Source organism: Mustelus asterias, chromosome 7 (assembly GCF_964213995.1).
Source record: "Mustelus asterias chromosome 7, sMusAst1.hap1.1, whole genome shotgun sequence".
In the NCBI taxonomy this organism is placed as follows: domain Eukaryota; kingdom Metazoa; phylum Chordata; class Chondrichthyes; order Carcharhiniformes; family Triakidae; genus Mustelus; species Mustelus asterias.
In genome coordinates this window covers 105325992-105352202 of record NC_135807.1, presented here as the reverse complement: position 1 = coordinate 105352202, position 26211 = coordinate 105325992, and the positions used below count along the sequence as shown (strand labels likewise).

General features: G+C 44.0%; 1 protein-coding gene across 2 annotated transcripts in view; it reads right to left on the bottom strand.

The window, feature by feature from the left end:
- Positions 1-26211, bottom strand: part of itprid1 (ITPR interacting domain containing 1) — a 282117-nt gene that overhangs the window by 133056 nt on the left and 122850 nt on the right. For both annotated transcript variants that reach the window (XM_078216648.1, XM_078216649.1), the window contains exon 10: positions 23002-23059. In XM_078216648.1, the coding sequence (XP_078072774.1) occupies positions 23002-23059 (58 nt within the window). The remainder of the gene's footprint in view (positions 1-23001; positions 23060-26211) is intronic.

The window sequence follows — 26211 nt, the reverse complement described above, 5'->3', positions numbered from 1 at the left end:
GATGACACAAAAATTGCTGGGGTGGTAAAGGATACAGTAAGAGTTTTAACAACACCAGGTTAAAGTCCAACAGGTTTATTTGCTACCAAATAAACAGATTAAAGGAGATTATAGTCTGTCTAGTCAGAGGGGCTGACCAGTGGCAAATGGAATTCAATCTGGATAAGTGTGAGGTGATGTAGTTGGGCAGGACAAACAAGGAAGCACCGAGGTACACCAGTCCCTTAAAGTAGCAGGACAGGTGAATAAAGTGGTTAAGAAGGCATATGGGAAACTTGACTTTATTAGCTTAGGCATAGAGTTTAAGAACAGGGAGGTAAAGCTAGAACTATATGAATGTTGGTTAGGCCACAGCTAGAGCATTGTGTGCAGTTCTGGTGTCTACATTACAGGAGGGATGTGATAGCACTGGAAAGAGTGCAAAGGAGACTTACCTGGATGTTGCCTGGGCTGGAGAGTTTTAGTTATGAAGAGAGATTGGATAGACTGGGGTTGTTTTCCTTGGAGTCGAGGACCCTAAGAGGGACATGATGTATAAAATTATGAAGGGCATAGATAGGGTAGACAAAAAGAAACTTTTCCTCTTGGTGGAGGAATCAAGGACCACGGGGGCATAGATTTAAGGTAAGAGACAAGGGATTTAGAGGGGATGAGGAAAATCTTGACCTCTCAAAGGGTGGTGAGAGTCTGGATCTCACTGTCTGAAAGGTTGGTGGACTTGGCGACCCTTACAATATTATGAAGTGTTTAGATATGTATTTACGATGCCATGTTATACAAGGCTATGGGCCAAGTGCTGGAAAATGGGATTAGAATAGTTGGGTGATTTGTGTTTGACTGGGGCAGATGTGATGGGCTGAAGGGCCTTTTTGTGTGCTGTATACCTCTGACCCTCAGTCGTGAGATATATCTTTATTAAGTGACAACAATTCCTTGACTTGGGTAATATTTACTGGATTTTTATGGTTAAAATTCACATGAGGTTATTGCCAGTGAGGCAGTTTGATTGTGTACTTGTGGCCAAGCCTGTGTTTTGGGGGTTGTTCTGTGCCACTGTTTTAATTGTATAACTTCTATTCTGTGTGCTTAAGTTTTTAAAAATTTTTTTGCATTCTGAAGATGTTACTGGAGTTCTATGCTTTTGAGGTCAGTAGCTCTTCCTTCTCATTTTTACAATAAAAAGGTTTATGAGCAGTGAGACAGACTTCACTCTGGGGTCTGGCTTGCTCAGCTGTAATTATAACACCATAGACTGCTTTAGACCCTCCCCACACAGTACTTGGTACTCTGAGAATGTATTTCCCAATAATAGGTCCACTTCCTGTTTATTACCTAAACATGGCCTAGCATGGCACAACCCTGTCACTACTTTGGAAACAAATGTTTACTAATGGAACTTTTAAACATGGACCAGTTAGCTCTTTTACCAACATTGTGGTACTTGTTCTGCTTTTGAGCAGCATCTTAACAACCTTTGCTACAAGAAGTGTTTGAGGATGGCATAGTGGCCTCACAGCGCCAGGAACCCAGGTTCAATTCTGGTCTCGGGTGACTGTCTGTGTAGAGTTTGCACGTTCTCCCTGTGTCTGAGTGGGTTTCCTCCAGGTGCTCTAGTTTCCTCCAACAGTCCAAGGACGTGTAGGTTAGGTTGATTAGCTATGCTAAATTGCCCCTTAGTGTCAGGGGGACTAGCAGGGTAAATATGTGGGGTTATGGAGATAGGGCCTGGGTGAGATGGTTGCTGGTGCAGGCTCGATGTGTTGAATGGCCTCCTTCAGTACTGTAAGATTTCTATGATTCTATGAAAACATCCTGTATCTCTTAAAAATGTTATTTCTTTTCCTGGAGCTTGCAATCCAGAAGGATTAATTGTCCTTTTGTCTAAGAATCCTTGGCAGCTGTTCTGCGCTACCCCCCACTCCATTTGCATTATGACCACAGCACCCTCTGTTGGTCTTTTGGTGAACCAACAGTTTTCTTTGTGTCCAGGATTTTTGGACTGGAAACACGGAGAGGCAGGTCCTGGCTGCTTAACCGCCTCATCTTTTTTTCTTTTTAAAGTTGGGGATTGATCTGAACAGTCTTCTCGACTCTCCATTTCTGTTGAATCTAGCCCTGTTCTATCTCCTTCCTTTAATCTCTGCTTTGCTGGTCAGAATTACTAAATGCAGATTATTTTTGGTTTAGCAGTTTATGGGTCAATTCATAGTCAGCAGTCCTTATTGCTGCATCGCTGATTGTTGAAACCCTTTGATCCTCTGAGTTTCAAGGTTGTATGGAGCAGTTTTTCATCTCCCCTAGCGGCACTATTTCTTTTAACCCTTAATAGGTTAATATTTAGACCTCGGACCACCAGACAGATGCCCAGAGGCAGGAACAGTTTGGGCCAGTATTCCACTTCCCCATTTTACTGGTGTTACGTTTTAAAGTATACAAGTATACAGTTCGCACCTTCTGGGAGAAGTTCAGTTTTGTGAATTCCTGGAAAGTTTATGTGCAATTTTTACAGAGTTCCAGAAATGTTGGTGGTATGCCTCCACTATGGGTTCATAAGGACTTACGATTCCAGCCTATATCTGTTCAAAACTTGTGAACTCTTGGCAGGCAGCTTGGAATAAACCCTGTGGGCCTTTCCTACTAGCTGCCCTTGTATTAGGAGTGTCCAAGACTTTGCTGGCTAGCTAGCTTCTCAAAGTCTGAAGAAAGTTTCCACATCCTCTTCAAACTTAGAGATGAGACAAATCTGGAGGAAATTGAAACTCGTCTCCGGGTTAAGGGTATTTAAATTACCCCTAGGTAAAGTCAAGTTCTCCCTTGCTGTTGAAATCTGCTATGATTCCCTCGCTTCTTTAGCTTGTAATTATTTCTCAAGCTTTTCTAACTGGAAAGCATGCTCCTCTTTTTATTTTCTCTCCTGGCATTCTCTCCTCCCTTTCCTTCCTGCCTGAAACTCTAACTCGTGCCTCTGCTCTTCTTGGGGAATTTTGGTGAAGGTAACTTGGGCTGTTTCAGAGTCTGGATCCTTTACCTGTTCCGATACCGGGGTGAGGCCAAGATCCTCAGCCAGCATCTTTAGTATTTCCGCCTTCTGTGCTTTATTGTATATACTCAGTTTTACCTGCTTAGCAATGGCTTTTCATTGTTCTATATTTCAGGATGCTAATTTTGGCCAGGTTAAGTCTTCCCTGTTTCATAAACGCTTTTACACTAAGGTTGGCCATTTATTTTTATTGCTAGTATTCATAACTCTTCCTGCTATGATCCCTTTTGTTTTGTTTCATAATTTTCACCATGTCACTTTTCACTTCTTCCAATTTTCCTTTAAAGCCAGATTTGGCTTGTTTGCAATTGTTTGGATTTTTATTCTGGATTGCAGCCCCCAATTCTGTCATGGATAAAATTGATCTATTCCTTGTACTACACATGAGCAGTATGATTTATATATAAAAGTGGTGACACAGTGGTTAGCACTGCTGCCTCACAGTGCCAGGGACCCGGGTTCAATTCTAGCCTTGGGCGACTATGCAAACTCCACACAGATATTCTCCCCGTGTCTGCGTGGGTTTCCTCCCACACTCCAAAGATATGCAGGTTAGGTCGATTGGCCCTTAGGACGGTGTTTCCACCTGCGCTTGTCCCAAAACTGGAAAATCCCGACCATTGCATGGTTCGCCCCTCGTCTGCTAAGATTCCCGTGGTGCGTGGAATAGGAAAATTCCCCCCTTAGTGTCAGAGGAATTAGCTGGGTAAATACGTGGGCTCACAGGGATTGGGCCTGGGTGAGTTTGTTGTTGGATCCCAAATTGCTTCAACAGCGAGCTTTTGTGCATTTGAAACAAGATTATTTATTTGCACACAACTCACGACAAATTTAAAACCTAACCATTCACACGCATTCCCATATACAAACATTGGTTACAGGTATGTGTAGCTGTAGAGTGTTACAAGTTATGGTTAATTCATTCTTTGGTTAATGATTTTTGTCTGCCATGTGCCAGGCCTGGTTTCATTGATGAAATTGATGCTTTAGAATTGAAGTGTGGATCTTGTAATCCAAAGGAGTCTCAGTAGGTTGAGAGGTTTGCTGTAGTTCAATTTCCAGGCAGTGGTCCCAAGTGAACTTCAACTGCAACTAGGTGTGTGCGCGTGTGCATACATATGCGCGTGTATGCATGCGTGCGCCTGGCGCTCATTCTCCTGGTGAGAATGTGCTTCTTTCAAGGTATTATTGTTAATGTTAATAAATCGAGTGTTGGATAATTTGCAGGTAGTTTGACTTTTGGTGGAACTGCTTGCGAAAAGTTTCTAGCTGGTTTTAAAAGTAGACAGCAACATGGCTCTTTCATCATATGGCTTTTTACAAATTCAAAATCCATTTTTTCCAAAAAGAAATGTGGTGTGCAATTTGATTCAAATATCCTGATTCACTCAGTCTAATTTCAATGTGGGGGGGAGGGGGGGGGGGGGGGGGGGGGGAAGGGGGGAGGGGTGGTGGGGTGGTGTGCGTGTGTGTGTGTGCGTGTGTGTATAGAGAACCACCATCATACAATAGAAAGTTGAAAGGATCCATTCACATCAGTCTTGCACACACTGGCCTGAATTTTTCACCTGTCAGGCGGACTCGGGGCAGGTGAAAAATGGGCTTCTGGCTGCGATGAGCCCCAGAATGTGATTTCACACTGTCTGGCTAATTAAAGGGGAGTCAGTATAAAACAAGCAGTGGGAGGAAAGAAGGTAAAGGGAGAGTGAGGGCTGTGCTTCTAATGTGCTGCCTCAGGGATAGCTGCTGCAGAGTTGTTTCAGGCAACTGCAGACCTGGGAAAAATAAATAGTGATGGAAAATCTACATAAAGAGTATTTGGGCAACATATTCACACACAAGCCCCAGTCCCTATCGAGGTTGAAGCTAAAACATAAAGACTGCCTGGCCAATCGGCCAACTGTAAAAGCAGTTGGCACAAAATGGGCTAAATTGCCTGCTTGATTATCAGTGGCTGTGCTTCCAACTCTGGTGCATGCGCACCGACCAAAATATTGCTTGAGGGCATAATGGCATTGGGCACGTGCCTGATGTCTTCTCCCACAATTTCATGACTGTGCATCTGCCGAAGCAAGGCCTCTTGAGTTCTTGTGTCCTCCTTTGTCCAGGATAAAGAGAGAGCTAGGTCGGCTGGAAACTCCAAAGTCCTTTTTATTTTAGTCAATCCTTAAACAATAGGATGTGTGAATTCCCTGCATGGCTGTGAATGACCATATTTAATGAAGTATTCACTTGAGACTTAGGACTGTCTGTTTCTCAAATGCCAAAGGGCACATGATTTGCAGTGGCTATTTTAATAGTTTGTGTCCAGTTTTTAAATGTATTGACTGTATATTCATAATAACCTGGATAACCAATTCTAAGGCCATTAATTCTATTTTTTTTCTCCACAGATGCTGCCTGACTTGCTGAAGTCATCGACTTTAGGAAGCATAAAGGAGAACATGCCCCTGTCTACATCAATGGGGACGAAGTAGAAAGGGTCGAGAGCTTCAAGCTTTTAGGTGTCCAGATCACCAACAACCTGTCCTGGTCCCCCCATGCCGGCACTATAGTTAAGAAAGCCCACCAACGCCTCTACTTTCTCAGAAGACTAAGGAAATTTGGCATGTCAGCTATGACTCTCACCAACTTTTACAAATGCACCATAGAAAGCATTCTTTCTGGTTGTATCACAGTTTGATATAGCTCCTGCTCTGCCCAAGACCGCAAGAAACTACAAAAGGTCGTGAATATAGCCCAATCCATCACACAAACCAGCCTCCCATCCATTGGCTCCGTGTGCACTTCCCGCTGCCTCGGCAAAGCAGCCAGCATAATAAAGGACCCCATGCACCCCAGACATTCTCTCTTCCACCTTCTTCCGTCGGGAAAAAGATACAAAAGTCTGAGGTCATGTACCAACCAACTCAAGAACAGCTTCTTCCCTGCTGCTGTCCGACTTTTGAATGGAATTATCTTGCATTAAGTTGATCTTTCTCTACACCCAAGCTATGACTGTAACATTACATTCTGCACTCTCTTGTTTCCTTCTCTATGAACGGTATGTTTTGTCTGTATAGCGCGCAAGAAACAATACTTTTCACTGTATGTTAATACATGTGACAATAATAAATCAAATCAAATCAAATGAATGCTTTACAGCATTTCCATTTATAGTTTAGCTAAATCATCTTCGGTCCTGAGTTTCTGGTCTTGGGTTTAAACAGAAATCTGAAAGTAAATTGCCCTCAAAATTGGGCTACTTTTCAAAATTGCTTTTTTGTTCAAGTTTCCATTCAGACACATTTGCATAATTAAATATGTAAACCATCCTTTGAATCAGGACAATGAGCATTTTGGAATGTAACTATTTATTGTTTATCCTTGAATTAAAATATTACTTGAGATATTTAAGACCATCCTTAAAAACCTACCTCTTTTTCCAACCTGTGGTTGCCTGCTTAGTTGTTTCAACTTTGGCTTAATGTTAATTTTTGTCTGGATGTACACATGCAAAGAGCCTGTGACATTTTACAGCAAAACAACAACTTGCCGTAATGTAATGCCTTTACATAGTAAAATGCCCCATAGGATTTTGTCAGGTTAGTGGTGATCCCAATGATGGAACCCACCTCAGCCATTTAGGATCGTAGAATCATAAAATCTCTACAGTGCCAAAGGAGGCCATGCAGCCCATTGAACCCCCACCCAGGGCCTATCCCCGTAACCTTATGTATTTACCCTGCCAATCCCACTGATGCTAAGGGTCAAATTAGCATGGCCAATCAACCTAACCCTCTCATCTTTGGAGTGTGGGACGAAACCGGAGCACCAGAGGAAACCCATGCAGACATGGGGAGAATGTGCAAACTCCATACAGGCAGTCATCCGAGGCCAGAATTGAACCCAGGTCTCTAGCACTGAGAGGCAACAGTGATAACCACTGTGCTACCGTGCTACCCTTCACTATGCCACTGAGCCTCAAGAGGAGGCAGATATGGATCATCCATCAACATGATGCTTCTGGTTGAAGATGGTGTGATGAAATCTGCAGTTTAGGGAAGTCTTGGCTGAAATTCATGCTGATCTTGCAGTTTGAGTTGCTGCCAGGACTCCCAGCACTTTAAAAAAGAGCTGAGCTTCAAGAGTGACCAACCAATCAGAGTGCTCCCAGCACTGTCACCATCACAGTACACAAGGTACATTGAGTTGGGAGTTGCTAGGGCCAGTCAGGCAGGCCCCAGCAAAATGGGGCTGATTATTGATGAGTTCAGAGGCTGACATTGCCATTGCAGTTGGGTTTATCCATGCTCAATTAGGGGAGGCCTCTACAGTTTTGGAGCTCAAGCCTTCAGCATTACTGACAGGTTATTATTGGGGCCCATATCCTTTGCTGAGTTCAGTGTGCTAAGCTGTTCCTTGTATCACTTGAAATGAATAAAATTGGATGAAGATTGATACTATCATGCTGGAAACTTTAAGAGCAGGCACATATGGATCATCCATCAGCATGATGCTTCTGGCTAAAGATGCTGTGATGAAATTTGCAGTTTGCCAGATCCATGGGCAAGTGTGAGGGAAATTTGCTATGGCTCTTCGGGAGGGGGTTTAAACTAATTTGTCAGGGGGATGGGAAAAGGAGCTGTAGTCCAGAAGTCAGTGTTGAGTGTAGTGAGGTACTGAGGAAGATATCAAGGTCGCAGGAGTGTACCGGCAGACAGGAAGGTGGGTTGAAGTGTGTCTACTTCAATGCAAGGAGCATCTGAAATAAGGTAGGTAAACTTGGAGCGTGGATTGGTACTTGGGACTACGATGTTCTGGCCATTACGGAGACATGGTTAGAACAGGGGCAGGAATGGTTGTTGGAAGTTCCGGGGTATAGATGTTTCAGTAAGAGTGGGGAAGGTGGTAAAAGAGGTGGTGGAGTAGTATTGTTAATCAAGGATAGTTTAACGGCTGCAGAAAGGCAGTTCGAGGGGGATCTGCCTACTGAGGTAATATGGGCTGAAGTTAGAAATAGGAAAGGAGCGGTCACGTTGTTAGGAGTTGTCTATAGGCCCCCAAATAGTAATAGAGATGTGGAGGAAGAAATTGCAAAGCAGATTATGGATAGGTGTGGGGTCACAGGGTAGTTGTCATGGGTGACTTTAACTTTCCAAACATTGATTGGAACCTTTACAGGTCGAATAGTTCGGATGGGGCAGTTTTTGTACAGTGTGTGCAGGAGGGTTTCCTGACACAATATGTGGATAGGCCGACAAGAGGTGGGGCCACATTGGATTTGGTACTGGGAAATGAACCGGGCCAAGTGTTAGATTTGGTTGTGGGAGAGCACTTTGGAGATAGCGACCACAATTCGGTGTCTTTCGTTATTGCAATGGAGAGGGGTAGGGCCGTACGGCAGGGCATGATTTATAATTGGGGGAAGGGTAATTATGATGCGATTAGGCAAGAATTAGGGAGCACAAGATGGGAACAGAAACTGTCAGGGAAAGGCACAAATGAAAAGTGGAGCTTGTTCAAGGAACAAATACTGCGTGTCCTTGATAGGTATGCCCCTGTCAGGCAGGGAGGAAATGGCCGAGTGAGGGAACCATGGTTCACAAAAGAGGGTGAATGTCTTGTCAAGAGGAAATAAGAAGCGTAAGGATGAGAAAACAATGTTCAGTTGGGTCGCTTGAGGGTTACAAGGTAGCAAGGAATGAGCTAAAAAAATGGCTTAGGAGAGCTAGGAGGGGGCAAGAGAAGTCCTTGGCGGGTCGGATCAAGGAAAACCCCAAGGCTTTTTACTCTTATGTAAGGAATAAAAGAATGACCAAGGTGAGGTTAGGGCCTGTCAAGGACAGTAGTGGGAACTTGTGCATGGAGTCAGAAGAGATAGGAGAGGCGATGAATGAATACTTTTCTTCAGTGTTCACCAAGGAGAGGGGCCATGTTTTGAGGATGAGTGTGTGATACAGGCTGATAGGCTGGAGGAGGCAGATCATAGAATCATAGAAACCCTACAGTGCAGAAGGAGGCCATTCGGCCCATCGAGTCTGCACCAACCACAATCCCACCCAGGCCCTACCCCCACATATTTTACCCGCTAATCCCTCTAAACTACACATCCCAGGACTCTAAGGGGCAATTTTTTTAACCTGGCCAATCAACCTAACCCACACATCTTTGGACTGTGGGAGGAAACCGGAGCACCCGGAGGAAACCCACGCAGACACGAGGAGAATGTGCAAACTCCACACAGACCCAAGCCGGGAATCGAACCCGGGACCCTGGAGCTGTGAAGCAGCAGTGCTAACCACTGTGCTACCGTGCCGTCCAGATGTTCTGAGGGAAGATGTATTGGCAATTTTGAAAAACCTGAAGCTCGATAAGTCCCCTGGGCCAGATGAGATATATCCTCGGATTCTTTGGGAGGCAAGGGATGAGATTGCAGAGCCTTTAGCTTTGATCTTTGGGTCCTCACTGTCCACAGGGATAGTCATGATGTGGAGATGCCGGTGTTGGACTGGGGTAAACACAGTAAGAGTTTTAACAACACCAGGTTAAAGTCCAACAGGTTTATTTGGTAGCAAATGTCATTAGCTTTCGGAGTGCTGCTCCTTCGTCAAATGGAGTGGATATCTGCTCTCAAACAGGGCATACAGAGACACAAAATCAAGTTACAGAATACTGCTTAGAACGTGAATCTCTACAGCCAACCAGGTCTTAAAGATACAGACAATGTGAGTGGAGGGAGCATTAAGCACAGGTTAAAGAGATGTGTATTGTCTCCAGACAGGACAGCCAGTGAGATTCTGCTAGTCCAGGAGGCAAGTTGTGGGGGTTACAGATAGTGTGACATAAACCCCAGATCTTGGGGAACTTGGCTATCAGTTTCTGCTCTGCGCAGTCGTGTGTCGTGAAGGCCGCCTTGGAGAACGCTTACCCAAAGATCAGAGGCTGAATGCCTGTGAACAAGGCGGCCTTCACGACACACGACAGCGCAGAGTCGCTGAGCAGAAACTGATAGCCAAGTTCCGCCTACTCCTGCTCCTAGTTCTTATGTTCTTATGGTGGCACAATGGTTAACACTGCCTGACAGCACCAGGGACCCGGGTTCGATTCCCAACCTGGCTGACTGTGCGGAGTGTGCATGTTCTCCCCTTGCCTGTGTGGATTTCCTCCGGGTGCTCCGATTTCCTCCCACAGTCTGAAAGAAGTGCTGGTTAGGTGCATTGGCCATGCTAAATTCTCCCTCAGTGATCCCGAACAGATGGCGGAGTGTGGCGACTAGGGGATTTTCACAGCAACTTCATTGCATTGTTACTGTAAACCTACTTGTGACACCAATAAATAAACTCTTAAATCTTTTAATTAGCTTGCAAAATGAGCAAATAGTTGACAAAAGTTCAACACAGATAAATGTGAGGTAGTGCATTTTAGTAGGAAGAATAAGGGGGTCACTGATTAGATGCAAGTTAAGTTGTGTACAGGAACAAAGGAGTACAACTCAGTTACTAATATTTTTGTCACAGGTTAGCTAGGCCATAAAAACAGCAAGCTAAGCACTAAGCTCTTTTTCTGGAGTGATAGAACTGAACAGATAAGTTGTGCTAAACCTACATTGTGCGGTCTACACACGGGGCGGCATGGTGACACAGTGGTTAGCACTGCTGCCTCACAGCGCAAGGGACCCAGGTTCAATTCTGGCCTTGGGTCACTGTTTGTGTGGAGTTTGCACATTCTTTCCGTGTCTGTGTGGGTTTCTCTGGGTGCTCTAGTTTCCTCCCACACTCCAAAGATGTGTGGGTTAGGTTGATTGGCCATGCTAAATTAACCCTACTGTCAGGGGGATTAGTCGGGTAAATATGAGAAGTTACGGGAATAGGGCCTGGGTGGGATCATGATTGGTGCAGGCTCGATGGGCCGAATGGCCTTCTTCTGCTCTGTAGATTCTATGATTCTACCTAATGTTCAGCGTACTTTATGCAATCCTTGTCACTAGATTATAGAAAGGATATAAAGACACTGAGAGCATGCAGAGAAAATTTACAAGGATGATTCCAGAAATGCACATGTCTGGAAATGATTGACAGACTGGATCACTTTTCTCTTGAAAAAAGGCTTAGTAGTGACTTAACAGAGGTCTTTAAAGTTATGAAAGGTTTTAACAGAATGGATAATAAATGATTATTTCCACTCGTGGAGAAGAGCAAAATTAACAAAAGAGGACATTAATATAAGATAGTCACCAAGAAACTTAATAGAGAATTAATGAGAAACTTCTTTAAACAGAAAATAGGAGCAGGGTTAAGCCATTCGGCCTTTGAAGTCTTTTCCATCATACATTATGATCATAGCTGATCATTCAGTGCAATAGCCTGATCCTGCCTTCCCCCATATCTTTTGGTTCCTTCACCCCAAGAGCCATATCTAACTCCTTTAAAAGAGCGAAGGAGCCAATGGTTAGGATGGTAGATTTAGATGAAGAAGATGCAAAAAGGCTCGAGTGGAGCATGAATACTGGTGTAGACCCATTGGACCAAATGGCCTGTCGCTGTGCCATATCTCCTACATAATCCTACATGCAATGCTATATGAAAAGCCCTTTAATGCAGTCCAGTTCACCTAGGGTTTGATGCATTAGAAGGCCGACATAATCATTTGTGTAGGACAAAATAAGGAATAATTATCTGAGTACATCCTGCACAACGTGATCACATCTAGGCTCGGGACTGTACAGCATCTATACTCCTCAGCATCAGACAGCTGCTGACATCAGGAGATTTCAATATCTGAGCACCTCGACATCTGCTGAAATGTGCAGTGGAAAAGTCAGATACAATTTCTAAATGTCAAATGTAATTGTGGAATGAAATTTTAATTTTTTCCATGAATTGCAAGCATTTTGTGCTAGTCTCACATATGCTGCAATTATCTTTGTATCAGGTAAATTCATTATGAATCTAGATATGGATAACTTAGTTTCTTAATTGGACCTGCCTTTATGTCAGAATTCTATCTCGCATTTTACTATTTCCAAACATGCATTTAGAGTCATAAGAGAGTCATAGAGTCATTTGAAAAATATTGGCCTCTTAAGACCATTATATTACACATCATGATCTATTTGACTTACTCATAAAGACTCACTGATTAAGGTAATGAACCTGGCAAAACTGCATCAACTGCAACTTGGGGTTGTCAAATGCATCAGTTATCTCCCTAATACTCTGGACCTGCCACAGCTTAGGAGTCAAGAATCGCTGTGTTGGACCTCACCAGGGGGTTTTTGCCCAGAATAACTCTGTACTGGAGTGGGATGGGCCAGCAAAAGTAGGCAGTCTCTTTGGCCCCAAGTCTTTGATAATAGAGAGATAGCAGGTATAAAGGATTGCTGAGCGTCTGCCAACTGTGATTGTAACATTCCAGGCTTAAACTCTGTACTTGCCTCGTGTCCATTCTCCTCAATATACCACTGATACCGAGTATAGATGATGTTCTGGAGGACAGTCATAGCACCAATTTAGATCTAGTTGTTGAATGTACCTATGCTGGGGAGGGTTGGTGGGGGGGGGGGGGGGGGGGGGGCATGAAGACCAGGACCCTTTTTTTGAATCTTTATCTTTCATATTCTCTTTAGCTGTGAGGTTGGCACTGCACTGTAGCAACATATTGCAATGTATTTCTTCCTTTCTTGTTAGATATATGTAAGCAATTGCACTGGCTGCAAATTTCCTTAAGAATAATAGAAAGTATTGAATTGAATTTGACTTATTTCTGCACTTGTGCAATTTATAAGCATGATTCCTGGTCCTCCACAATGTATCTAGTTGCAATAGTTTGTCAGTAAGAACATAAATTAATTGCTTTGTTATTTTATCAACCTCAATCAAATTGAGTCATAGAGTCATAGAGATTTACAGCATGGAAACAGGCCCTTCGGCCCAACTTGTCCATGCCACCCATTTTTTTTAAACCACCAAGCTAGTCCCAATAGCCCACATTTGGCCCATATCCCTCTATAGCCATCTTACCCATGTAATTGTCTGAATGCTTTTTAAAGACAAAATTGTACCCACCTCTGGCAGCTTGTTCCAGACACTCACTACCCTCTGTGAAAAAATTGCCCCTCTGGACCCTTTTGTATCTCTCCCCTCTCACCTTAAACCTACGCCCTCTAGTTTTAGACTCCCCTACCTTTGGCAAAAGGTAGTGACTGCCTAGCTGATCTATGCCCCTGATTATTTTATAGACCTCTATAAGATCGCCCCTGAGCCTTCTACGCTCCAGAGAAAAAAGTCCCAGTCTATCTAGCCTCTCCTTGAAACTCAAACCATCAAGTCCCGGTAGCATCCTAGTAAATCTTTTCTGCACTCTTTCTAGTTTAATAATATCCTTTCTATAATAGGGTGACCAGAGCTGTACACAGTATTCCAAGTGTGGCCTTACCAATGTCTTGTACAACTTCAACAAGACGTCCCAACTCCTGTATTCAGTGTTCTGACAAATGAAACCAAGCATGCTGAATGCCTTCTTCACCAATCTGTCCACCTGTGACTCCACTTTCAAGGAGCTATGAACCTGTACCCCTAGATCTCTTTGTTCTACAATTCTCCCCAGCGCCCTACCATTAACTGAGTAATCTGTTTCGATCTATCAAAATGCATCACCTCACATTTATCTAAATTAAACTCCATCTGCCATTCATCAGCCCACTGGCCCAGTTGATCAAGATCCCGCTGCAATCCTCGATAACCTTCTTCATTGTCCACTATGCCACCAATCTTGGTGTCATCTGTAAAATTACTAATCATGCCTCCTAAATTCTCATCCAAATCATTCATATAAATGACAAATAACAGTGGACCCAGCACCGAACCCTGAGGCACACCACTGGTCACAGGCCTCCAGTTTGAAAACCACCCTCTGTCTTCTGTCATTAAGCCAATTTTGTATCCATTTGGCTATCTCACCCTGGATTCCGTGAGGTTTAACCTTATGCAACAACCTATCATGCAGTACCTTGTCAAACTGCTCTATACTTGTCTATCTCATCATTGATGATCAGATAGGCTTAAACAATGTACTTCAAATCTGGAATCAATCTTATTTGCTTGTTGACTTGAATTTAGTTTTACCTTTAATGCTTAAAGGTGATGCACCCTTGCATTTTACATCTGCTTACTGCATCATAAGCAAACAAGCAGTGGGCATGCAAATATACATTACACTTTCCAGAAGGTAGTACGTCACTCACTAACTTTGCAATGAAAATGAGTTAGTGAGAAACACAACAAAAGAGAGGAGATACAAGCAGGTGTCAGGGACAGGGCTAAATACACATTAAGGCAGGGCACCACAATAGCATGTTCCCCTAACATAACAATGAATACAAGTCAAATGCAGTTCACACTGGATTTCATGGACACCATAGCTACAATTGAACAGGTCAACAGATCTGAATAAACAGATTTTCACCACCTTTGGCATGGATCATCATGAGTTTTGTCATTTCATCACTTCTGCACTCTCTGCCTTTCTTACAGACCTCTCTCTTTTCCTGCCCAGTTTACTCAGCATCTGTGCTTGCTTAAAATAAAACTGCACTCCCCTTGTTGACAGTTTATAAAAGCAAAGCCAGCACTTTACAATCATTTTTCAGAAATACCCAACTGAAGGGCAATTAGTTGCTGTGGTAATTCAGCCAAAGACTGGTTTCCTGTCACCAGAATCGCTTTATTGGAAACCAAAGGAAGAGGTGCACCCACAACTTACAGCAAACAAGTCTGTACCCCGGGACCTACAACAACAGTCCAGGTTAGAGCAATAGGTTTTAACCTCCCACTGCTCACTTCCCTGGGCTAGCCTCTGTTCGATCAGTAAAGGAGTTTGTACTTCACAAAGTCCACAGGGAGAGCTATCAGTGATTCCCCCATGTCCTTTGTGGCCGTTATAACATCCCTTCCTCCCTTAGGTGAGTTTCTCCCCCAGTACCCCCACTGCGAGAAAGTCCTTTCCACTGCTTAGGGCGGCACGGTAGCACAGTGGTTAGCACTGCTGCTTCACAGCTCCAGGGACCTGGGTTCGATTCCCGGCTTGGGTCACTGTCTGTGTGGAGTTTGCACATTCTCCTCATGTCTGCGTGGGTTTCCTCCGGGTGCTCCGGTTTCCTCCCACAGTCCAAAGATGTGCGGGTTAGGTTGATTGGCCATGCTAAAATTGCCCCTTAGTGTCCTGAGATGCGTAGGTTAGAGGGATTAGAGGGTAAAATATGTAGGGATATGGGGGTAGGGCCTGGGTGGGATTGTGGTCGGTGCAGACTCGATGGGCCGAATGGCCTCTTTCTGTACTGTAGGGTTTCTATGATTTCTATGATTCTATGATTTAGGGGTTGGTCTGAGGTCCGAAGTTTGGGGCTGGATCAGGCGGTGTAAACCAAATGGGGAACCTTTGTTTCCAGAGGATGTGCTGCAGGGTCAGTGATGCAGGTTCTGTTTCAGCCTGAATGTCCACTTCTTCAGCTTCCATCTCAGAGTTTGTACCTGCACTATCCAGGGGGGCTAACACAGGGTCAGCTTCGAGCTAAGGACTATCACTGTAAGTGGCTGCCTCCATGGCCAGTAGTGAGACCTGCTCAGGCGCTGGACTCCCTGCCCCTGAGATGATCCAAGTATTTCTTTGAGATTTTACACTGGACTTTAACCTTAAGATACTGGCCCCGTTTTCTCCATGATGACCCCAGGGAACCAACTGGGACCATCTTCAAAGTTCCTAACGTGAACCAGATCATCTGTTTTAAATGTTCCTTCTGCCCTTGCAGAATCGTGATTTTTTTCCCGGTTTTCTTGTCAGGACTCAGGACTTTAGGCGATGACCTAGTGGTATTATCGCTAGACTATTAACTCAGAAACTCAGTTAATGTTCTGGGACCCGAGTTTGAATCCCACCACAGCAGATGGTGGAATTTTTTCAATCTGGAACTCGGAATCTACTGATGACTATGAAACTGTTGTTGATTGTTAGAAAAATCCATCTGGTTCACAGATGTCCTTTAGGAAAGGAAATCTGTCATCCATATCTGGTCTGGCCTATATGTTACTCCAGAGCCACAGCAATGTAGATGACACTCAACTGCCCTCAGGCTACTCGGAATGGGTAATAAATGCTGGCCAGCCAGTGACGCTCATGTCCCACAAATGAATAAAAAAAACTTCACCCTCCCTGACAGGTTTGGGAACAGTAGACTCAGTCTGGTACAAAGTCGCTGTCCCATTAAGAGTTCTACTGGGATATCTCCTGTTGTTGGGTGCAGCGCAGTCCTATCGTCAAACAAAATTCATGTCAGTTTTGTCTCCATGGATGTCAGTGGTTTTTATATGCCATTTTTGAAGGTTGGCATCACCCGTTCTGCCAGTCCACGTGACGACGGGTGATAAGATGCTGTTTGGATGTGTCGGATACCATTTAGAGAGCACAAAATCTGGAAATCACTGCTGGTAAAATCTGTGCCATTATCAGAAACTAGAATTCCTGGTATTTTGTGTACACAAAAACATTGTCGTATTTTCTCAATCATAGCTCGAGAGGTCGTGGAGCCCATACGGTGCACCTCCAACCACTTGCAGTGTGCATCTACCATAATTAAAAACGTGGAACCCATAAAAGGCCCTGCAAAGTCCACAAGTACACACACACATGGCCTACCGGCCCACTCCCATGGGTATAGGGAGGCTGAACGAGGGAGCTTGTAATTTTCTTGGCACAAGTCACACTGTTTCACCAAGTCTGTGAGATCTGAGTCAAGTCTGGGTCATCAGACCTAGCTCCTGACCAGCACTTTAATTTTTGATTCTCCAGGGTGGTCATTGTGTAGTTCTGCTAATATTGGATGATACCCTGAGTAGGGAACAACTACTCTAGAGCCCCAAACAATGATCCCATCCTCAATATTGAGCTCATCTTTCTTAGCTAGGGGCGGAGCATGGAAATGTCCATTGACCTCAGACGGGATTTTACAGATTTGGGATGAGCTAGGTTGTAGAATTTTGCGTATAGAGTCATAGAATCCCTACAGTGCAGGAGGAGACCATTTAGCCCATCAAGTCTGCACTGACTCTACGACAGAACATTTACCCAGGTCCATCTCCACCCTCCCCAACCCCGTAACCCGACATATTTCTCCGCTAATTCCCCTATCCTACACATTGTGGGACAGTAAAGGGCAATTTAGCATGGCTAATCCACCTAATCTGCTCATTTTAGGACTGTGGGAGGAAATTGAAGTACCCAGAGGAAACCCACGCAGACACAGGGAAAAGGTGCAAACTCTACACAGATCGTCACCCAAGGCCTAAATCAAACCCGAGTCCCTGGCGCTGAGAGGCAGCAATGCTAACCACTGAGCCATTGTGCTAGCCTCTCTTAAAAAAAACTTAGGGTCATCATGACCTCTTCTAATGCTGGTAAAGGAGCCAGGCTTCTGGGAAATGGGAGGCGACTCAGTGCATCGGAATTGGTATCCAGGTTCTAAGGTGGTGCTCTAGAAGATATTCGTAGGCTGCAAGTAACAAAGCTCAGCGTTGTATCCGGGTGAAGGCAATAGACCTTGTTCTCTCTGAAAAGTCCCAATAAGGATTTGCATTTGGTATTGAAACATCCGTCATAGACGTTTTGATGGAACTTATTCACACTAAATATGTCTGCTAACCTTTCTTTCTCAATCTGAGAATACCTTCGCTCTGCGTCTGAAGGGGTCCTTAGATGCATATGTAATGGGCCTTTCCATGTCATCTTTCCAACAATGTACAAACACCGCCCCAACCCCATATGAGAAAGCATCGCATATCAGCACAAGTTCTTTCTTGGGATTAAAATGGGCCAATAAGTTAGATGACAATAGCTGACGTTTGACGTTGGTGAAAACCAAACCTGCAGAGTTGCCCAGAACCATCTCTGGTATTTTCATAGCATGGCATGCATGGGATAACAAATATATATTAACAATATTAAAGCAGCTTTTTTCCAATTTACAGCAATCAACTTGGCAATTGACAAAATGCATTTCTGATGTTCAGCCACCATGTTCCATAACATTTCAGTTAAAATTAGTTTTTAAAGTAGTCATTTAAAAACAAGGTCCCATCAAGAATTTATGGCTTTTCTTCTGCATCATCATCACTTCCAAAGATGCTGCTAAGCCAAATCAGGATATATTTTCCATCATAATTTACTAATCCCAGTAAGGAACACTCGGTGGTGTTCCTTGGAGCTGGTGCTTCCTTGGTGACTTTTATCCTCTATTGGGTGTAACTCTTTGCCATCTACCCAGTAGCCTAAGTAGGTTACTTCAGCCACTTGGAAGACGCATTTCTGCCTCTTCAAGTTCACTCCTGCTTTTGAAAATCTCTGCAAGAGGCCTTCCAAGTTTACCAGGTTTTCCTGTTCCAAAGCCCCCATGAACAGGACGAGATCTAAGTACACTGCTACTTTACATAGCCCTTAAAGAATGTTCTCCATGACTCGTTGGAAAATGACACATGCTGACGTGACCTCAAAGGGCAAACTGGTATAATCGTAGAGTCCCTTGTGTGTGTTGATCTTCACATATTTCTGGGAAGACTGAAGATAGGCGTGACTCATGTCCAGCTTGTAGAATGTCTGGTCACTTGTTAACTTAGCATACAAATCGTTGATTCGGGGCACGGGGTACCTATTGAGTTTGCACCCTGACTGTTAGTTTATAGTCCCCACAAAGACAAACCAATTTATCGGGCTTAAGAATGGGCACTAAGGACGCAGCCTACTCTGAAAATTCACAGGCCTTATTATGTCTAAACTTTCAAGGTGCCCTATTTCAGCTTCCACCTTCTCTAGCAGGGAGTATGGAACTAGTCTCGCTCTGAAATTCCTAGGTGTAGCATCAGGGTTGAAGTAGATCTTGGCCTTGTCCCCTTTTTTTCTCAGCCTCCTTGGAAAACCCCAGGGTATAACTTCATACAGTCCTCCCAAGCCCAGTCTGAAGATCTCTAGCAGTTCAGCCAGATCGGCTGGAGCCAATCTCTCCCCATAAGGTTTGGTCCATGCCCCCATGCAACAGTGAGTTGGAGGCGAGCTGATTGCAGCCTGTAAATTATTGGGGCCATTGTGGTGCCCTTTGCTTTTAAAGGCTCTTCTCCGTATAGGTGGCTAGGCTGGCCTTCATGTCTTGCAAGCTGAGGAGTTGGATGCCAGTTTGAAGGTGCTTATATGTCTGTTATCCCTTAACAGAGACTTCTAACTTAAAGGGATGGCCATTGACCAATAATGCTACCACTATAGGGGCAACCTTTTGTTGTGATGATCCGATTCAGTTGTAATATCCCTGTTTCTGGAAGAGGGGATACCTGCATGGTACTCTCAGGTACTGGCCATGGCTTCTTCTCTAGGCATCACGCATTTTGTCTGTTCCTAAAATTGCGCCTTGGCTGTGTCCTTTGGCAGTGTTTACAATAATCCATTGTCTGGCAACGCACTCTTCTGGGGTGATATGTAACACTCTTGGGGTCAACACTACCTTTCTTTGGCTGCCTGGTGGTATTATTAGGGCTCCAATGTTGTAAAGGGCCCTTTAACACCTGGTTTCCCATTGAGAACTGATTACATGAGGTCCCTCACCTAGCTGGTGGACATTGTTGCCTGATGCCCCCTGTAGCTCCTGAGCCCCTTTTTCTGCAGCAATAAAGGTATTTCAGTGGCTTTTCAAAAATCCAGATCTTTTGAGTAGTTAGGTTATTTATGTCACATACTAATCTGTTCCACATCATTTCATTTACAGGCAGTCCAAAATTGCAAAGTTCTGCTAATTTTCATAACCTAGCCAAGAACCCGGTAACAGATTCCCCAGGAGTCTTCCCAGTCATGAAGCGGTACCTCCTTTCCTTGAAGTTCTCTTCTAGTGATGTCTAGGATGTTTGAGGATGTGGTAATGTGATTGTGATCTCGGGAGTATAACAGAAGGCTTCGGATTGTAGTGGTTTTTCACTGGGTCTACTAACTCATTAAAAGGTTTGAGTCAGGGGGCATCTAGATAGGTCAGACTTTTTAATCACACTGAAAGTTGGGGCCCCATGCCATCAACAATATTACTTGTTGTTTTTCATCTACTTCAATGTTGTTTGCATGGAAGGAACACATATGCTCTGTATTTTGGGCACAGTCTACCCCACTGGTAACATAGGGTTCAAGTTGCCTGGAAAGAGGCATAATTGCTTTTCCTCATTGGAGAAGATTCTCGACTTATGGAGGTTGTCCAGAGAGAGAAAAAAAAAAGTTTTTTTTTTTAAACTCCTCGTCACCAATATAGTAATTCAACCAAGGCCAGTTTCCCATCCGCAGAAATCCTTTATTGGAAACCAAAAGGAAGAGTCACAACCATGGCTTACAGCAAGCATGTTTGTGCCCAGGGACTTACAGTCTCGGTTAGAGGAACAGATTTTCAAGCTCCTGTTACTCACCTCCCTTTGGGTGAGCTTCTGTTCACTCAGTAAGGTAGTTTGTACTCCGCGAAGCCCGTGGGGAGATCTATCAACGATCCCCCATGTCCTTCGTGGCCATCATGACAATCACATTACCACATCCTCAAACATCCTAGACATCACTAAAAAAGAACTTCAAGGAAAGGAATGAAAGGAGGACATTTGCCCCTTGTCACTCTCCTGCCCTTCTAACCCAAGTGAAGCAGGAAGACCATTTAGAAAGATGCGGATTAATCCGGGATAGTCAGCACGGATTCGTGAAGGGCAAGTCATGCCTCACAAATTTGATTGAATTTTTTGAGGAGGTAACTAAGTGTGTTGATGAAGGTAGGGCAGTTGGTGTCATATATATGGATTTTAGTAAGGCATTTGATAAGGTCCCCCATGGTCGGCTTATGATGAAAGTAAGGAGGTGTGGGATGGAGGGAAAGTTGGCCGATTGGATAAGTAACTGGCTTTCTGATCGAAGACAGATGGAAAATTTTTGGACTGGAGGCAGGTTGCTAGCGGAGTGCCACAGGGATCAGTGCTTGGTCCTCTGCTCTTTGTGATTTTTATTAATGACTTAGAGGAGGGGGCTGAAGGGTGGATCAGTAAATTTGCTGATGACACCAAGATTGGTGGAGTAGTGGATGAGGTGGAGGGCAAGTTGCCTGGAAAGAGGCTGCAAAGAAACATAGATAGGATGCAAAGCTGGGCTGACAAATGGCAGATGGAGTTTAACCCTGATAAATGTGAGGTGATTCATTTTGGTAGGACAAATTTAAATGTGGATTACAGGGTCAAAGGTAGGGTTCTGAAGACTGTGGAGGAACAGAGAGATCTTGGGGTCCATATCCACCGATCTCTGAAGGTTGCCACTTAAGTGGATAGAGCTGTGAAGAAGCCTATAGTGTGTTAGCTTTTATTAACAGGGGGTTGGAGTTTAAGAGCCGTGGGGTTATGCTGCAACTGTACAGGACCTTGGTGAGACCACATTTGGAATATTGTGTGCAGTTCTGGTCACCTCACTCTAAGAAGAATGTGGAAGCGCTGGAAAGAGTGCAAAGGAGATTTACCAGGATGCTGCCTGGTTTGGAGGGTAGGTCTTATGAGGAAAGGTTGAGGGAGCTAGGGCTGTTCTCTTTGGAGCGGAGGAGTTTGAGGGGAGACTTAATAGAGGTTTATAAAATGATGAAGGGGATAGATAGCACAGTGGTTAGCACTGCTGCTTCACAGCTCCAGGGTCCCGGGTTCGATTCCCGGCTCGGGTCACTGTCTGTGTGGAGTTTGCACATTCTCCTCGTGTCTGCGTGGGTTTCCTCCGGGTGCTCTGGTTTCCTCCCACAGTCCAAAGATGTGCGGGTTAGGTTGATTGGCCAGGTTAAAAAAAAAAAAATTGCCCCTTAGAGTCCTGGGATGTGTAGGTTAGAGGGATTAGCGGGTAAAATATGTGTGGGGGTAGGGCCTGGGTGGGATTGTGGTCGGTGCAGACTCGATGGGCCGAATGGCCTCCTTCTGCACTGTCGGGTTTCTATGATTTCTATGATAGAGTGAACGTTCAAAGACGGCACGGTAGCACAGTGGTTAGCACTGCTGCTTCACAGCTCCAGGGACCTGGGTTCAATTCCCGGCTTGGGTCACTGTCTGTGTGGAGTCTGCATGGGTTTCTCCCCGTGTCTGCTCCGGTTTCCTCCGGGTGCTCCGGTTTCCTCCCAGTCCAAAGATGTGTGGGTTAGGTTGATTGGCCATGCTAAAATTGCCCATTAGTGTCCTGAGATGCGTAGGTTAGAGGGATTAGTGGGTAAAAATGTAGGGATATGGAGGTAGGGCCTGGGTGGAATTGTGGTCGGTGCAGACTCGATGGGCCAAATGGCCTTTTTCTGCACTGTAGGGTTTCTATGATTCCTATGACTATTTCCTCGGGTGGATGGAGCTATTACAAGGGGGCATAACTATAGGGTTCATGGTGGGAGATATAGGAAGGATGTCTGAGGTAGGTTCTTTACTCAGAGAGTGGTTGAGGTGTGGAATGGCCTGCCTGCAGTGATAGTGGAGTCAGACACTTTAGGAACATTTAAGCGGTTGTTGGATAGGCACATGGAGCACACCAGGATGATAGGGAGTGGGATAGCTTGATCTTGGTTTCAGATAAAGCTCGGCACAAGATCGTGGGCCGAGGGGCCTGTTCTGTGCTGTACTGTTCTATGTTCTAAGTCAGTTGGGAAGTAAACCTTAGGAGATAGATAACTATAAAACACATTGGCATCTCATTTTCACAGCTATGTAAGAGTAGCTGTAAGAATGAAGAAGATTAAACACCAAGAAATATTGACATGTCCTCCAACTTGAAAAGACTATCGGAGAGGAATTTTTAAATAGGAATGTGCTGAAAATCTGTGATTAAGTGTTCAGAAAATTCAAAACATCGATTCTCCATTGTGATTGAATATTCTTTCAATGTTCAATGTTGTAGATCATGCGACTAAAACATACACTTACCTAAAAATATTTTGTTGGCAGCCGTTCTTGGACAACTATCCTCATCAAAGCTCTGGACCTGAGACGTAAAAGAAACATTATGTTGAATTCATGATTGCTACATTTTTAGAGTGTTTACATATTTCCGAATACAACTGATCATAATAACAAACAACACAAAATGAATGTAGCATGTTTCTTATTGCACTACTCAGAACATGTATGTCACTGATGCATCTTAGAGGTGAGACATGAGACTGAGACACTGTCTGCATATTCAGGTGGACATAAAGAGGAAGGATTTTCCCTCCTGTCCTGACCATCCACACATCTAAACAAATTAACTGATTATTTGTCAATTTATACTTTGTCGGATCCTACTTCGCACAAATTGGCAGCTGTGCTTATCTCCCGAACGAGAACTTGCAATTTAAATGTAACTAATTGGTTGCAAAACACTGTGGACATCCTGAAAATGTGCTGTGAAAAGCACATAAATGGCCTGGATTTTCCTCCACTATCTTTTTCCCAAATATTCTTAGGAAATCCTTGGCATGGAGGATAACTTTATTTCACTCTGTATGTCTTATCTTGTTCAACAGCACATCAACCATAAACCTAATTTACAGCTTGTAAAGTAGAATTGCCCATAGAACAAAGCTGCCATCTAGGACAGAAATTCCTTTACGCCTATTTTCACACAATTATATAGAATTGTATATTTATATCTTGTATTGATGACCATCGCACATCCCAACATGCTTTTCAGCCAATACAGGAACATAGAAAAGTAAACATCAAAACACGTCATTTGATCGACATGTGCCTTCACATTATTTCCTTTCATCCTGTTGGCATATCCTTCTATTGCACTCCTTCATGTACATATCTAGCTTTCTCTTAAAGAGCATCTGTGCAATGTGCCTCAATCATTCCATGTGGAATGAGTTCTACATTTTCATCACTCTCTGAGCAAAAATTCTCCTCAATCTAATTTATTTATGACTATCTTATATTTATGGCTTCTACTTTTGGACTCATCTAATGAAACAACTTCTCTGTCTCACCTATAAAATCCATTCCTAATTTTAAAGAATTAAGGTTGCTTCTCAGTCTTCACTTTTTATTACTTTTGGACTTTCAGATGGCTTTCGACAAGGTCCCACGTAACAGATTAGCATGTAAAATTAAAGCACATGGGATTCGGGGTAGTGCATTGAGATAGATAGAAAACTAGCTGGTAGATAGGAATAAACAGGTCTTTTTCCAAATGGTAGGCAGTGACAAGTGGGATACTGCAGGGATCAGTGCTGAGACCCAGCTATTCACTATATACATGAATGATTTAAATGACGGAACTAAATGTTAAATCCCCAAACTTGCAGATGACACAAAGCTGGATGGGAGGGTGGGCTGTGAGGAGGATGCAGAGATCCTTCAGTATGATTTGGACAAGTTAAGTGGGCAAATGATTGGCAGATGTAGTACAATTTGGATAAATGTGAGATTAACCACTTTGGTAGCAAAAACAGGGAGGCAGATTACTATCTGAATGGCCATAAATTAGGAGATGGGAATGTGTAACGAGACCTGGGCATCCTTATACAATGGTCACTGAAGGTAAGCATGAAGGTGCAGCAGGCAATAAAAAAAGCAAATGGTATGCTCGCCTTCATAGCAAGAGAATTCGAGTACAGGAGCAGGAATGTCTTGATGCAATTATATAAGACCACACCTGGAATATTGTGCGTAGCTTTGACCTGCTTATCTGAAGAAGGATGGTCCTGTTATGGAGAGAGTGCAGAGAAGGTTTACCAGACTGAGAAGCAACTCAGTCTGGTAAACTGAGATGGCAGGTCTGACGTATGAGGAAAGATTGATTCATTTAGGATTGTATTTGCTGGGGTTCAGAAGAATGAGGGGGTATTCCCATAGAAACCTATACAATTCTAACAAGGCTAGACAGGATAGATGCAAGAAAGGTGTTCCTGATGGTGGGGGTGTCCAAAACCAGGGGTCATAGTCTGAGAATACAGAGTAGACCATTTAGGACAGAGATGAGGAAAGTTTCTTCACGCAGAGAGTGGTTAGCCTGTGGAATTCGCTACCACAGGCCAAAACATTGAATCTTTTCAAGAAGCAGTTAGATATAGCACTTGAGGCAAAGGGGATCAATGGATATGGGGACATTGGTGAGGGAGGAGGGGCGGGCAGTGATAGGCTGGAACAGGCCATTGAGTTGGATGATCAGCCATGATTCCAATGAATGGTGGAGCAGGTTTGAAGGGCTGAATGGCCTTCTCCTGCTCCTATATTCTATGTTTCCATACCGTGGAAGCAACCTCATAGGAGAACAAGGAAAGGCAAAGATACCTGGAAGACAGTAATGCAGAAAAGTGTTTGATTTATTTGGGTAGTCTTTCCATTACTTTTACATTCATGTAAGGAGAGGGGCCATGTTTTTGAGGAAGAGGTGGTGTCACAGGCTGATAGGCTGGAGGAAGTAGATGTTCGGAGGGAAGATGTACTAGCAATTTTGAATAAACTGAAAGTTGATAAGTCCCCTGGGCCTGATGAAATATATCCTAGGATTCTTTGGGAGGCAAGGGATGAGATAGCAGAGCCTTTGGCATTGATCTTTGCGTCCTCACTGTCCACGGGGGTGGTGCCAGAGGACTGGAGAGTGGCAAATGTGGTTCCTCTGTTTAAGAAAGGGAACAGAAATGACCCTGGTAATTATAGGCCGGTTAGTCTTACTTCGGTGGTCGGTAAGTTGATGGAAAAGGTCCTTAGGGATAGGATTTACGACCATTTAGAAAGATGCAGCTTAATCCGGGTTAGTCAGCACGGATTTGTGAAGGGCAGGTCTTGCCTCACAAATTTGATAGAATTTTTTGAGGAGGTAACTAAGTGTGTAGATGAAGGTAGTGCAGTTGATGTCATATACATGGATTTTAGTAAGGCGTTTGATAAAGTCCCCCACGGTCGGCTTATGAAGAAAGTAAGGATGTGTGGGATAGAGGGAAGTTTGGCTGATTGGATAGGTAACTGGCTATCTAACAGAAGACAGAGGGTGGTGGTGGATGGAAAATTTTCGGACTGGAAACCGGTTACCAGCGGAGTGCCACAGGGATCAGTGCTTGGTCCTCTGCTATTTGTGATTTTTATAAATGACTTGGAGGAGGGGGCTGAGGGGTGGATCAGTAAATTTGCTGATGACACCAAGATTGG